The 15,205-nt window shown below is 37.3% G+C and overlaps 2 protein-coding genes across 4 annotated transcripts in view; one reads left to right on the top strand and one right to left on the bottom strand.

The window, feature by feature from the left end:
* epn2 (epsin 2) overlaps positions 1–10,921 on the top strand; it is a 33,750-nt gene extending 22,829 nt beyond the window's left edge. Inside the window, exons 4-9 of one of the 2 annotated variants that reach the window (XM_016468764.1) lie at positions 3,109–3,210; positions 4,729–4,858; positions 6,690–6,857; positions 7,006–7,095; positions 7,187–7,384; positions 8,104–10,921. In XM_016468764.1, coding sequence (XP_016324250.1) covers positions 3,109–3,210; positions 4,729–4,858; positions 6,690–6,857; positions 7,006–7,095; positions 7,187–7,384; positions 8,104–8,450 — 1,035 coding nt within the window. In that variant the 3' untranslated portion in view covers positions 8,451–10,921. Of the gene's footprint in view, positions 1–3,108; positions 3,211–4,719; positions 4,859–6,689; positions 6,858–7,005; positions 7,096–7,186; positions 7,385–8,103 lie in introns of both variants that reach the window. The other variant, XM_016468763.1, reaches the window with a different exon arrangement.
* A 404-nt stretch (positions 10,922–11,325) lies between these two features.
* b9d1 (B9 protein domain 1) lies at positions 11,326–14,458 on the bottom strand. Of its 2 annotated transcripts, XM_016468642.1 has the most exons (7): positions 14,255–14,458; positions 14,075–14,143; positions 13,745–13,853; positions 12,278–12,374; positions 12,118–12,180; positions 11,752–11,819; positions 11,326–11,597 (listed from the first exon to the last, which is right to left on the bottom strand). In XM_016468642.1, exons 1-7 carry the CDS (start codon positions 14,315–14,317, stop codon positions 11,461–11,463), a joined length of 606 nt encoding a protein of 201 aa, XP_016324128.1. In that variant the 5' UTR covers positions 14,318–14,458; the 3' UTR covers positions 11,326–11,460. The 2 variants fall into 2 exon arrangements, with proteins under 2 accessions (XP_016324128.1, XP_016324129.1); XM_016468643.1 differs by lacking the exon at positions 12,118–12,180.
* Between the last annotated feature and the right edge of the window lie 747 nt (positions 14,459–15,205).

Genomic DNA, 15,205 nt, shown 5'->3' with positions numbered 1-15,205 from the left:
GCTAAGTGAGTGAACATCAAAGATCACACAACAGAAGTGCTCTCTCTCTCTCTCCCTCCCTCCCTCCCTACCGTTAAGTAACTTGTGCATTGTTTTACTTACTTGTTTTTGACGTATCCGACCGAACTACAAACTTTCCAGTGATGTCTGTGAGAAAGGTATATTCACTCGACAAGCTTGCGCCGCTGCGCGCTCAATCCACTCAGCATGCTTTGCTCATCAACTCGCGCACATCAGCTATACAGTCAATACTGAATGTTTAACATTATATTCATTGTATACATATACTTCGTAGATATCCTTAATCTCTAATAACTCCATTCTGCTGTCTGTTGTTCTGTTGTCAGTGTTTCATTGTCTGATGGCACTTAACACATGCTGTGTGGTATCGGCGTTTGGTATCGGGGCATTTTAACGAGTACGAGTACAGGAGACCAGTATCGGGCCCGATACCGATACCGGTATCGGTGCATCCCTAGTTAAAACCATATTGTTCCATCACCCCGACAATCAGCAAGCAATTTCAGAGAATGACTTGCTCTAATGGTTCCCCATTAGCAAAGATCTAGCCACAGTGAATAATCAAATAGTCATTTACTGCATCAAATGTGGACAAATATTTCTGACACAGAAGTCGAAATTTAAATTTAAATAAAATTAGTTAGTGTTTGTTTGTTTATTTAAAGTTACAGCTTTGAAGAGCTGATTCAGGAATGAACACATTTGTATATGGTCTTATCAGATACAGATTTACCTTACTGTGCCTCTCAGGCAGCCGCACCCTTTACACATACTAACCGGTTCACTGTATAATTAGGTAATGGTAGGGGTAGGCGATATGGCAGAAAATATATCACGTTTTTTTTTTTTTTTTTCAGGAAAATTACGGTTAAAACAATTACGGTCAAAATATCTTTTGTGTTCAGCACAAGAAAAAAAATGAATACAGGTTTTGGACAAGTGAGTAAACAATGACAATTTAAATTTTTGGGTGAACTATCCCTTTAATGACAATCGGCATCGTGTTTAGTACTGTCGCTTTAAATTTTTAAAGCCGTTTTTCTCTCAACTGTTTACTTTCACTCTAGACATAACCAACTGTGTTTATATGTAAACCTTGTGTGTTTTTGACCGTATTGACACAATCAGATGCAAATGATAACTTAGTCCAGTAAACAGGTGCTGTTTGACAGGCTTTTCAGTGTGTGTGCGCGCTTCAGGTGTACGCGCTCAGAAAAAGCTCATGTCAGAACGAAATGTTTGAATGAAATGTTTAACCTGCAAGGCTTTAAAGCACATGCAAATAATATGCTTTTGTGATTGCGGATAAGTGCAGTGTCCCGTGAGTAACCCGTAACTCTACCGCTGAGTTAACATTTGATGTGAATGTATGTGGCATTGTACAGTATATTGAGACGGAGGCACCAGAACTGCAACTGACAGAAAGTGCGCTGTAGCACGATACTGCAATATTTCTTCAAAAGCAGATCGTGGAGACATTTTAATCATCCACGATCAAAAATCGTGATATCGCACACCCCCAGGTGATAGTAATACAGTTACTCTATTCTGGGAAAATGTTTCATTTCTAATTGCAAGCTGAGGGCTATTTGCATCACATGAAAGCCACTTTCACTGTACTTATATTTCAAATTGGCACGGCGTCAAATAGGAGCCTTCTTCTGGCTCATTTTCTTCTCAGTTACCGGTTTCACAAATATACCTAGTTGTCCTTTTCTTGCAACGTGGGGCCAGACCAGCAAGAGGATATTTTTTAGGAAGCTTACAAATTAGTGTGGAAGCCATACAACCACACAACTGTCTCACTGGGATTTAAAACCACATCTTACACGTCTTATAAAAGTGATGAAGTGGGGCAGCTGATACAGTAGGAAGTATAATGTTCCTGAAGGCTCTGATTATGCTTGGAGCTTGCTGCTCAAATAATAATGGGAAGGAATTGTGTGTGCCCTTGGACATCTGGGATGAATTTACAAATGAAAAAAGCAGGCATGTTAGTGCGTTGAGGAGGGGCTTGTCTGAAAGGGAGGTGCATAGTACTTCCTACATTTCTGTATCACTATTGGCTCTCTTAAATTTGCCTCTCAGTGTATAGCTGTCAGATGTCGATAATGGTGATTGTGATTCATTCTGTGAGCTTCATCCCTGTCAGATCTTGATGTAAACTAGGGGTCAATTAAAAAATGGACATAATTGTATGAGACAGTCAGATGCCCCTGATTTGTGATCATTATGAGGTTAAGGGAACCGTAGCCTTCTATCTGTTGAAATAATGAGGCTTATGGTGAAATGGTGAAAGAGCATCACTCATCTTGGCTTTTTCTGCTGGATAAACAATGTCCTTTCTCTTTTCTCTTTGCCTCCTGTGTAAATCATTCATGTATTAGCTTTACACTAAAATGTCCTGTATGTAGAAACATTAGAAATCTTCAGTGATAAAAGTTTTTTGGCTATGTGAAATGTTTTTCTTTAAAGGAGCTTTGCTTGCACTACTGCCTCATTTAACCCATGTTTGATTGCTGATATTTTCCAGTTTTGGAAGATTTTCACTTGGAGTGTTTATTGAAACAACATTTTATTAAAATAATTGTTCAAATGTGTTGATTTGTAGGTCAAGCCCTACAGAAGATCTCTGTTCTCGCTCCCCTTCAGCTTGGAAGCTTTAATTGTCGTGAATGTGGCTCACCAAATACAAAGTTATATACTGCCACAAAATTAACATAGGGACTAGATTACAGCCTATCCTCGGTTGCTTCCCACTGACATATTTTACATTCTTTGCTTCCTTCCTGTCTCCTCTGCCCTTTGAAACTGACCTGTTGAGGAAACAAAGTGCTGGGTGTGTCTCTTGGTTTGCTAACACAATTCTGAGTCTTGGCTTCAATGTGTAATTGTGTAATCTGCAGATTTTTACATGCCTCAGTAACTGAATTTTGATGCTGAATCATCGTGAATCACAACAACAGGGCTTTATCGTCATAGGACACAGGGTGGCAGGTTCACACTGTGATTCAACAGACGGCATGCACTCCATAATGTGTGTGATATAACATGAATTCTTTCGTGTGTTTCTGTGTGGTTGTTCAGGAGGAGAGGATGCGTCGTGGGGATGACCTGCGGCTCCAGATGGCTCTGGAAGAAAGCCGCAAAAACTCCAACGCAGGGAAAGTGGCCAAGAAGAAGAAAGAGGTAGGTGCAGCCTCTGAGCGCTTCAGCTCATCAGTAGGCCTGAACTGAATCTGTGGCCACACAAAACTCTGCAGAAGGTTTACACATCCCTGACCTCCTGCATGTTCATTTATTAAAAGGACAGTTCACCCATAAATGAAAATTGTCATCAATTGCTCATCCTTGTGTCGTTGCAAACATGTATGACATTCTTTCTTCTCTAGAACAAAGATATTTTACCTGAATGTTCATTCTGCTCTATTCCATATACAAAAGCATATATTGATCAGGGGCTGTCAAGCTTCAAAACCTCATTAAAGTACTGTGTAACAACTGTACTTATGCATCATATTCAAAGTCTTCGAAAGCCAAGTGTCTGATTTGATGATGCTAGATAACATAAGAGTAGAGCAGAAATTGTTGTTGTTGTTTTTTCCTCACAATCTAGGCAGAAAATATGAAAAGTTTAGAAAAGTTGAGCAGACTTTTTTTTTTTTCTTCAGTCAACAGTTTGGCTTTATTTTAGGTTAAAATGTATGAATATATGAATGCACCACTGCTCAAACGTTTGGGTTCAGTAAGATTTTTATCTCTTTTGCTCAGTATTTATTCGATCAATAATACAGTAAGAACAGTAATATTGTGAAATATTATGATTTAAATTTTTTTTTTCATTTAAATATATTGTAAAGTGTAATTTATTCCTGTGATGCACTTTCAGCAGCCATTACTCCAGTCTTCAGTGCCACATGATCCTTCAAAGATCATTCTAATATGATTTGATGCTTAAGACACATTTATTATTATTATTATCAATGTTGAAAACAGTTGTGCTGCTTAATATTTTTGTGGCAACTGTGATACACTTGAATATAAAGTTTAAAACCGCATTTAACTTTTGTAACATTATCAGTGTCTTTACTGTCACGTTTGATAAATTCAGTGTTTCCTTGTTGAATAAAAGTATTCATTTCTTTAAAAAGAGTATTACTGACCCCATATTTTTTTAAACCGTAGTGCATATTTAGGGGTTATGAAATTGTCAGCTTTTTGCCTTCATTAGTTCTTTTTAAATGGTCGTGTGGTGTGATAATTACATTAAGTTAAAATATTCCATATTTTAATATATATTCCATATATTCCATTCCAGTAGTCTCTCAATTAATGAGCTCATAAAAGCTGCTGCATAATAATTCTAAAAGAATTGGCAATTCCACAAGATGTCAACCTCAATGTATATTACCTGAAAATGTTCAGTTACCTAAATACTGATTACTGTGTAATCCTAAACTATAATGCAAAAATTTTGTGTTAATACTCCTATAAGCTAAATAATGCCACCAGAAAACAATTTAATTAATCTATTCAAGTAACTTCTTTTTCCCTTTCTTTGCTTGCGGACCTGTTTACTCATAATGTGAGTATTTATGTTCAGATCAGCTCCTGAGTTCTTATTCACTAAAGCAGATGTGATTGCTTTGGATAGTGAGATATATCTGTGGACACTAATCTCAGATGTTGTGTGTGCAGCCTCCACAGTCATCTCTGATGGATCTGATGGACACGGTTCCCGAGGGCCCTGCCGATCAAGCATCGGACCCTTGGGGAGCAGGAGCTGCAGCTGCAGCAGCAGCAGCAGGCCCTGCCTCAGACCCCTGGCAGTCCTACGGTAATCACAAAAACTCACAAACTAGGGCTGGACAATATAAATTAGATTTGTAAATATCATGATGATTATAAAGCACTTTTGATTGGCCATTATGTTTCCTAAAGACTGTGTCAATAGACTTGTTTCACTATCCTTCCTGGTCTTGTGAGCATTTAAATTTTTACATTTAAGCATCTGCTTAGCAGCAGTGAAATGGACTGAATGTTTCCTCTGGAGGGAAAAAATCACCCTTTTAAACCATTTTGGAGAAAATGCATAAATATTGTGATATATAATAAATTGTCAAATGGATGAGGAAAATATATCTAAAAACAGACTATTTTTAGTTTTATTATCTTGAAGGCAGGCAGGCACGCACAAACACTAGTAAACCCCCTTCACGTACAAGATCACATTTGACTGTGGCTAATAATAGCACATTGACAACAGTTTGAATCAGCTTCCTGCTGTGCTGATCACATTAGGCTTTATACGAAAAAAGTGCACTTATCCCACCACAACCATTTGCATAATAGATACTAGCTTGTCGTTAGAATTTAAGGCATATTTGAATCTAATTTTACAAAAAAAAAAATAATACATGTTAGTGGTCAGATTGTGAGGACCACCTGTTTACCAAAAGCCCCCCCCTCAGGCTCTATTTCATAATGTAGTTTGGGCCTGTAGCTCTTCGTGGCAGCTCAGTAATGTAGCTAGGCTGGTAGTAGTGCATTCCAGTGTGAACAAAACAAAGAGACTCAGTATTCAGGTCTGCACTGGTTGAGAGAGCGCTGAGCCTGTAAAGGGTTCCTCTTCCAGCAGCCTAGTTCTTTTAAGTTTAAGCCAGACTAAAGTCATGAAGCGCATGGAGAGAAGCACTGAAGCAAGTGTGCATGTCCTCTTAAAGTGGAAACAGCAAAAACCACCAATTTGAACTCAAATTTCACTGTATATTCCATAACCTCTACTCCCATTTTACTTGCATTGCCTGTCACACTCATTTGTAAAATAGTAAAATTTGTACAAATTTATTTTGTTGTTCCTGCTGTTTTTAATATAATTTTAGTATAGCCATTAGATTTAAAATAATGGATTAATGTAATCTTTTTGAAGTATATATGATTAATCTTAAACTTGGAATTTGAGCCTGGTCTCCAAATTGATTTTTTTTCTTCCTGCCATATTATAGTTTGTTCAGGTTTAATCCATTAGGCGCCTGTTCTAAGAAAGTTAAATGCAAAATGCAAAATATTATTTTTTTGACTATGTAGTGGTAATTCTGTGGTCTTCTCATTTACATCAATATGCTCATTATTGTGTTGTGCTTACAGGTGCAAATAACTTCATAAATGCATCTTGTGAATGATTCATCTGTGCTATTTTTTCTCTTTTTTTAGTTTCTGTAACTTGTCAGTTTTATTCAAAATGTCATAATCTTCTGTTGAAATGGCAAACTTCTTACTGGTGACACATACTGGACTTCTCCAATCATTTAGGCCACTGAATCCTGGCTATTTTTTATGATCACCTGCAGGCTCTCATTTAGATCTGCCTTCATTCAATCAATAATTAATGAATGGATAGAACCAGGTTCCGGCACTAGTTCTTTTTCTTTTTTTTTTTGTTAAATAATACATTTCACTCGCATATCACAATATGGAAGAAAAGATCTGCTGCTACTTCCGTTATATTTGCAACTCATTAGGGTTTGATTTTATTTGAAAAACATTAGCTCTGAAAAAGGCCTTTCTTCGGTTATTGATAAACAAGAGTCAGAGTAAGGGAGTGGCAGTGAATTTTCATTGTAGTGCTACTTATGGTGTTACTTAACACATCTGTGTGTATCTTCCAGGTGCAGCCCCTAAGCCAGCTGCTCCTGTGGATCCCTGGGGTCTTCCCAGTGCCTCTTCCTCAGTTGCTCCTCTGAAAAGCAGTGACCCCTGGGGGTCGACCCCGGCTCCTGCAGCTGCTGATCCCTGGAGCCCAATGCCTGCCACCCGTCCCAAAGCCCCTGCCACAGGTGAGCATGTTAAAATGTGTTTCATGTTAAAATGTATTTATGCGTTACATTGAGAAATAAGACTACTCTCTTATTTTGCATTCTTGTATATTAAAAATTAAAAGCTTTCTTCATTTTTAATCCCAACTGTCTTTCTTATTTCCCTCAGTTGGTAGCTTTGATCTTTTCTCCACACCAAATGGTACTTCCAGGGAGGACCTCTCTGAGTTTGACAGTCTTCGCTCCTCAGCAGTGACCGGTAAATGCTGGCTGCTATTAAATCGGTTTACTAGTTAAAAGAAGTGTCATCTGTAGTTGGGAATGACATGAGGATATGATATTTTTAACAGGAGATGGTAGAGGAAGCTCTGCCTTGCCATCACAGACCAGCTTGTCTGTAGGCTCTGATCTGTTTGACGTACCGAGCGGCCCAACCAGAAAAACTCCAGAGTCTTTCCTGGGTCCCAACGCCGCTCTTGTCAACCTAGACTCTCTGGTCAGCAAGCCTCCCCAGCAGGCTCCAGTCTCCAACCCTTTCCTAGCTGGAGGTACTCTTCACCAGTTACATATGTCTAGGAGATCTCTTGCACATTTACAGGGGTCTTACAATTCAGTTTTATAAAATTCAGGGTTAGAAAGTCTTAATTATCATTTTAAAAAGTCTTACATTTGGGGACAGAAAGCAGTAATCTCAAAACCGTCTAATGTAATTATTAAACTTAAGAAAGTTATGATTTAATTAAATGTGAGCGCAGCACATTTCAAAGTCAAAACAGTTCTGTCGTACATTCTACAGGCTCACGCTTTCAGAGCAGTTCACAATCAGTGAAGACAACACATTTATTTTCTTATTGATGTTTACTGAAGAATGATGACAATATTTATGGATTTAATATTGTAATATGTTGTAGATATATACATTATATACATTGAGAATATAGATTTTTACTAGTATCAGCATAATAATGTGTAATCTGTCATTCTTTAAACAAATTATTATTGTCTCAGCAAAATCTAATATGGCTCAACCTGTTCATATGCATTGATATGCATTGATACATGAACTGATTTCAATACTTTTTGAATAAAACATATTTTGAGCATTCTAAACTTGCAGCAATTGAGATTGTGTTGGTTTGTTCTGAATGAGCATAGTGTTAATTTTATTTAAAAAGCCTTGAATTTGATTTTTAAAACCCTGCAGATGGCCAGATTTTTCTCATTAAGCAATGCACTCACCTGTACCCTCCCATTGGTCTCGTTTCAGTCTCGGGAGCAGCTTCAGCTCCTGCAGCTCAGGTCAACCCCTTCCAGGTGAACCAGCCACAGCCACCCACCCTCAACCAGATGAGAGTCAGTCCCATGATGGGCGTGAGCGGACAGGGCTTCAGCGTGGCCCAGAGAAGCAACGAGCCCTTGCCTCTGTCCTCAATGCCCCCAGCTGGCCCCGTCTCCATGGTACCCATGGCCGGCATGGCTCCTCTCGGGCCCGTGGGCCAGATGCCAAGCATGGGGATCCCAGCCTCCATGCCCCAGCCGCTCATGAGTGGAGGGCTGCCGCCCACAGGCGCAGCGACACAAGCAGGCAGCACAACCAACCCCTTCTTATTGTGAGGAACAACATTTGCCTCCCCGAAACCCACACAAATCTCTCTCCCATCCCCGTTTCTGTGGTATAGACAACGTGGTCTGTTGTGTTCCCCCAAACCTGTGTGCTATTTTGAGACTTTTGGGAGTAACAGTGGTGTTTACAGGTTTTACACTGGCAGGCGATTCCCTTCCTCTCCTGTCAGAGATTGGTACCATACAACGATTTGGTATTTTCTAAATTTTCTCAGAAAAAAAAACCCATCAGCGATACAGCGTCTAGGACTTTTCTTCCCGGGAGCAACCTCTCGTTTCAAGGGGTCCTGTTTTTAACTTCTTTTTTTGATGGCTTACTTTTCTTATAAGAGGCTTGAAACTAGGAGTACTGGTTTGTCTTAATTTTTCTAATTTCTAGTCTTTGAAAGCTGTGTACTAGATAAAGCTAACCCTTTTAATCGAAGCAGCCTGTAAGTTCTATGCAGTGCATATACACTATTTGTATTTACAGTATGCTTGAGTAGACCGTTTAGAGGACTCTTATCAGTTTACATGGAAATGATTTTAATGTTCTAAGCAGGGATTTTGCACATGCTCTGATTGATCTTCTTTTGACTGTTGACCCACCGTTAGTCCTTAGCGCAAGAAGCGATGGGACATCATTCACTAAGACACAAGCAAAGCCGAGGACTAGGAGGGAGTCTGTGAACTGCATGTGTGAATGGTTTCAAACCTGATGCATTGAAAGATGAACTTCATACTGAAGTGAAGAGTAGTTCTTTCTTCCATTTTTAATGCATGACGGATAGTTGGATTGCATATCATAATACAGCTCAACTTTTATACCGAAGCCTGTTTTTTACTGCTTTACAAGCCCGAGACGTTGTTTATTGCGTGAATGGGTTCTTTCAATTCAGTACGGCTCACTATTTGCACAGCACAGCTCCATATTCAACAGCTAATCCATACTAATGATTAGTATTCATCCGCTTAGCTTCTCTGCGAGTATCCAACAATCTGAAATGTGATCATTTCAGTAATGTTTTTATTTTTAATTTATGTATCTGTGTGTATGGAAGGAGCAAAGGGAAACGGGAGGACATTTGTGTTTGAATGTCTTCATCAGCTCCTAATGCATCTTACTGTTATAACTGACAGCTGTATCACTAATCTCTGCTTCCTAATGCAATCTGTTCATATACGTCGAGGAATAAAGCCAAGCTTATATCAGAGCTTGCCGTTAACAAAATCCTCAGTTCTGTATTCAAACCTAACTTGCTTATAGTGTTACAAGAATGAGTGGACACGCTAAGACAGGTTATAATGTGGGAGAGGTCCTGTAATAGATTGTATGATTTATTTTTTTCAAAAAAATTGTGTCTGTTTGTTGAATATGTGGTATAAATGTATGTTAGGGTTCATATGCATCTTTCTACAGCTAGAAACCTGTGGTTGATTTGCATTGTTCTGTATTCAAGTTTATTTTGGCCACAGTTTTATCATTAAATGAGACTTAAACTAGACTATGAATTGTTTATCACAATTAGCAGTCCATTTAAAGTGAGAACGCCTATGATTTGGTGTTTCGTGTTGCTTGCTGTCTACACTTTCAATTCAACCAGTTAAGCACAAGATGGCAACATCTGCCACCAATAGTAGTTACCAAAGTGACATTGCTTGTCCTTTTAAATGCAGAGCTACAATTGTTTTCTGACTACACATCTATCTCTCTTCAGTTGTTCCCCAGTTATTATTATCATCATTATTCCTGCTTTTTCTTTTGAATTACGGCTAGAGTATTGACTCTACGGTTTCTCTCATTTGCGAGCTAGTGACCTCTGCTGGAAATATTGTAGTACTGCCCACGTGCAGCCTTGTAGCAGAGCCTGGGTGTGTTAAGGTCAATAATCTGCAGGCATACTCAGGCATTTTGGGGGGTGGGGGTGGCTATAAAGACAGCTTTAAGATGTATGTAATGCGCTTTTGATGGCCGTGGTGGTTTAAGCAGGCACTGATCCTGCTAAACAAGACTCCCTGCTAGTGAACATCACTGTACTCAATTATGCAGACTAGTTTTACTTTTGAATCCATACTATATCTAGCTCATTTCGTCTCGACCATCTTATTTTGCTGTTACCGTGTATCACCCGTTTTTCTGTTATTATGTACTCATTATGCATTTATTGTGGACGACTAACCTTGTGAACATGCATAACATTTTATTTTTCCATGTTATCGTGTCTGTGTATTTACCAAACTGTCTCATATTACAGGGAGCAGGCTGCTTTTATGGATATGTGCTCAACTTGTTGGCATTATAACTGTATAATATAATTTATCATCTGTTCTATTGTAACATATTGTGTACCTTGTTTCTGTGTAATGGTTTTGTAGGAAAGTCACAGGAAGAGTGTGATGTTTTATTGCCATCTAAACCGCAGCAAGTGATAAAGGACCTGTAGCTGCAGTGGTAAAACAAATAAATTGTATCAATGACTTTTGATCTGTCTATTCATGCTGTCAGTAAACACAGACATCACATTATTGTGGCGCCACAGCCAGTGTTATTTTAGCATCATTGAGATACTATTATAGTTTTTATTAATATTTTGAATTTGTTTTATTTTTAAAGTAATTTTGTTGTGGATTTATGATTTTCTTTAGTTTATTTAGTAAAGTTTTTAATTTTATTTGAGTATATCACATTAAAAAGTGAGGAATATTTTTCAATTAACAATGTTTTTTTGTAGTACTGTAACTGTAATAACCCTGGTTGAAGGTTAATCATATTTGGTGTTTAGGGTTAAAAATAGGCAAAGATGGAATCTGCAGATTAGAATTGGACTTCAGATAATGCAAATCAAATATGAGCCAAATTATTTAGGTCAGAAATGGTTGACTTCTAGAAGTGCACAAGACCAGTTTATTTAAAAACATACACCGCTGATAAAGCAATATCACATGTGTAGTTATAAAGCAACTATGAAACTGAACAAAGCAACTTGAAACCAAGATTACAAAAATATCCTGAAAGTGGTTATTAAAGCTGTTGTGATGTTCTTGCCAGTCCTGTAGCAGCTGAATGCTCTGATGTAGTTTCATAACCCAGTTTCTTCATGTCTTTAGTCACAATGTTGAACTGTAGTGTAACAAAACCTTGTGAGCGCACCCTCGTAACTGCAAACAGACAAAATTGCATCAGTTATGGCTTGTAAATACACTTTATTGCAGTAGAACAGTTTCTGAGGACCTACACCTTGGCTTGAGATGGAAAACATCCACTGATATATGTCATATTTCATTTTGAGGCAAGGGTTAAATAAAAGCTTACCTTCTCTTCCCTCTCCTTGGGCAACAACCTTGGGATCTGTGAACTCTGGACGCCTTCCCATCAGCCAGCTGCGTGCAAGATATAACATGTTAGATACAGAGTCAGATGAAAATAAATGTTTTCAAGTTACAATATACCTTACCATTTGAAACGTTCATACAAGTTGCACATTAACTAAAACTTAGTTCAAGTTAAGTCTTGAGGACAAAAGGGGACGGCAGCAGCAAAATTAAATTCAGATTACAACCCTAAGCTGCTGCATAATTAATTGGATAATTTTACAATTCTTCTCATGTCTACATGCGAATGTGAATGAAAACGCCAGCTGAGGTAAATTTTGAATATTTGGGAGAAATCAGTTATAACCTTGTGAACTTCTGAAGTCTTGATGTAGATTCAGGAACAAACATAGGAATGGTCTTGGTGTGTCTGGACAGAGAGCATTCATATGTTACTGTGCATTTTAGACAGATTTTGAGCATGCTGGCTGCTTTTGTCACATTATGACTATCTTAAAGTGACTCACTTTCCAGGTGTAAACGGGATGTGTACGGCTCCATAACCTCTCACAACATCATTTCCAAAAGTGTCTGGGCCATACACACTAACCACAATCTGGGGCCCTGAAGAAGAAAAAAAAAAAAAATATATATATATATATATATATAGATGGATACTTAAAAATATATATCGTGGTCACCATTATTAAGCTGCATTACAATATATGACATGCAGATTTTATGCAGATCTTCAGAATAATATTCCTTCATCATAAATTTAAGACTTTTTAACTACCTTTTTAAGACCAACTAAATAAACTAAAGGAATAAACTGAAGAGAACACAATACGACAGTATGTTCTTGAAATGTAAATGTTTAGGAAGCACACAATAAGTTATATTAGCAACACTTCAAAGTTTGAAAATGCAACTTCCATAAGATCTCCATTACTTTTTAATTCATTTGACAAAAAAGGCTTGAATAGCTCTGCGCCTAACCACTAGAATATGGAAATAACTGAACCTACTGATCACACTGCAAAAATGTTTTTGATGTTATTCCTGAAGTATTTTTTGTCTTGTTTTCCAATGCATAGCCACAGTGTGTAAAGATTAAATCAAAATGTCATAAAATAAGAAGTCTTGTTTTCTGTGAAGCTGATCAAAGTGAAGTGAGTTTCATATTTAAAACAAGAACAATTATCTGCCAGTGGACTCAGAAACAACTTGATTAAAAGGGAGAACAAGCTTTAATGTTCCACTGACAGATATTTATTCTTGTTAAGTTCAAGTTCAGTTTTATTTCTAGAGCACATTTAAGCACGAAACAAGTCCGACCAAAGTGCTGCACAACATACAATAATATATAACAAGGAGAAGATCAGTAAACAAATAGAAACAATTCAAAATCCATACAACAACAAAAGCAGATTAAAACTGTTCAAAGGCACATATTACTACATGTTAAAAGCCAGAGAGAAAAGATGTGTTTTAAAATATGACTTGAACTCAGATAAAGTGGAAGCCATTCTGATGTGAACTGGTAACAGTTAAATCATAAACACACTTCATTTTGTTCATTTTCTCACAAAATGAGACTTCATATCTTCATTTTGCATCTCAACTAAATGTATTTTGATATAAGGACGTTTAGATATTCATATTGGAAAACAAGACAAAAATACTGAGGAATTTTTTTTTTTGCAGTTGAGGCATTATTTAATTCCTTAACTTCATGAACTTAAGATTTTCTGCTCTGATTTAAGTCCCTTTAAAGGCCTTAATTTGTGGAAGGGTGAATTAAGACCTTTAAGATTTAGTTTAATTTGAAAAATAATGTGTTTTTTGAACATTAAAGCATGTCAACATATTCTGTTACACCAAATACACAAAATAATGATCTTTAAAAAAAGCATCATATGACCCCTTTAAGAGCCACAGAAACCCTGCTCCACACAATTGATTCTGACTCAACCAAAACGTGGTTCACTTACAGCCAAATGGGTTTGTGCTTTTGAATGTGATGTCCAATGGGAAATTCCACACCAAACTCTGAGATCCTCCACCTTTTGATGTTATTTGAGAAATTCCCTCTTCCAAGCCCTTCAGATTGTGGGAAAAAAGTCACAAACTTACTACTGTGGAATACATGAGAATACAAAAGTGTACAGTCTATATCACATCGAGCTGGGGCAAATAAACTTTAAAAATAATAATTAAAGATACGTATTATATTATTATTCACGTTAAATATTCTGTCATACGTATATTATGTAATATATATATATATATATATCCTGATTGGATATACTGTTGCGACTCACTGATGTGGGCGCCCAGTCGTGTCCATAAACAAAGCAATACTTGCAGTAAAGATCATCATAATCTGGGAACTTTAGACAAAATACGACATGTTAGCAATCCAAATTAACCCATGTTAATAGCAGGCTTTGCACACAGTTTACTGCATCAAACACATCCTCTAAAAATCAATGTTAACTTACATCGGCTGCTTCGATTTGTCCGTTAACCATGAGAAGAAAAACAGCTGGATTGTTTGAGGTCATTTCCACACCATTAACAACCTGGAAAACATTTAAATCACACCAAACCACCCTTGCTGCTCTGAAATCGCAGTTCAGATGTAAATTAATGGATTCCCGTTGTCAACATCCTCTGGCTGCTATGGACGCTTTCAGTAAGGCATGCGATACGGTCCAAAATGGCGGAAATAAAAAGCGTTTTTAAAATGCTAAATTACTCCGTTAGGTGGTTGTCGTGGACATGAAATAGGAACGTTTTTTGGTTTCCCGGATTTATGGATGAAGGTTTATGGGTTTTCGCATTCTGTCAAGACACAGGATTCAAAAAGCTTCGTTGGCATTTATTTGCATAATAAAATGGCTTTATATTGCCAGAACATCAATAAACATTTTAAGCACATCCGTAGATACAATACAAATCAAAACTATGGGCACATGACTCAATATTTATTATTATTTTCCACACGAATAATACATAGGCATATAAGGACAGAAATGTTAAGTAATTTAAATAGCCTATCTGTAAGTAGCCTACATATTTCCATGTATTATTTATGTATAGCCTACATCTACTTTTGGTTACCAGGTCTGCCTGTCTGCTTATCTGCTGTTTTTCTCTCTCTCTAGAAAGATTATGTTGTTCATCTGTGTTTTCAGGGTACAATTTAAAAATAATCCAAAAAAAAAAGGCCAAAAAATGTTAACCTGCTTTGACTGTGTTTTGAAGTATTAACCTGCTTTGACAAATGCTGCTTGTTTATCATTTTGACATCTAACATTCTCCCTCTCTATTGCAATGTTTAAAAAAAAAATGAGAATAGTTAAATTATTGTTTTAGATAAATTGTGTGACGAAGCAGCATTGAGATACATCTTTGGTTTGAAGAATCTGCATTTAATAAACAAACACAGA

This window comes from Sinocyclocheilus anshuiensis, unplaced genomic scaffold, assembly GCF_001515605.1.
Source record: "Sinocyclocheilus anshuiensis isolate Anshui unplaced genomic scaffold, SAMN03320099.WGS_v1.1 scaffold152, whole genome shotgun sequence".
NCBI classification, from domain to species: Eukaryota; Metazoa; Chordata; class Actinopteri; order Cypriniformes; family Cyprinidae; genus Sinocyclocheilus; species Sinocyclocheilus anshuiensis.
This window is presented reverse-complemented; position numbering and strand designations above follow the sequence as displayed.

What these genes read in the sequence shown, in the direction of transcription:
- b9d1 (XM_016468642.1), bottom strand. Translation starts at nt 14,317, where the DNA reads ATGACCTCAAACAATCCAGCTGTTTTTCTTCTCATGGTTAACGGACAA. An exon ending in GACAAATCGAAGCAGCCGAT is followed by an intron (nt 14,144 to 14,254) that starts GTAAGTTAACAT and finishes TTTTGTCTAAAG; the next exon opens with TTCCCAGATTATGATGATCT. An exon ending in AGACTTCAGAAGTTCACAAG is followed by an intron (nt 11,820 to 12,117) that starts GTTATAACTGAT and finishes TCTTGCACGCAG; the next exon opens with CTGGCTGATGGGAAGGCGTC.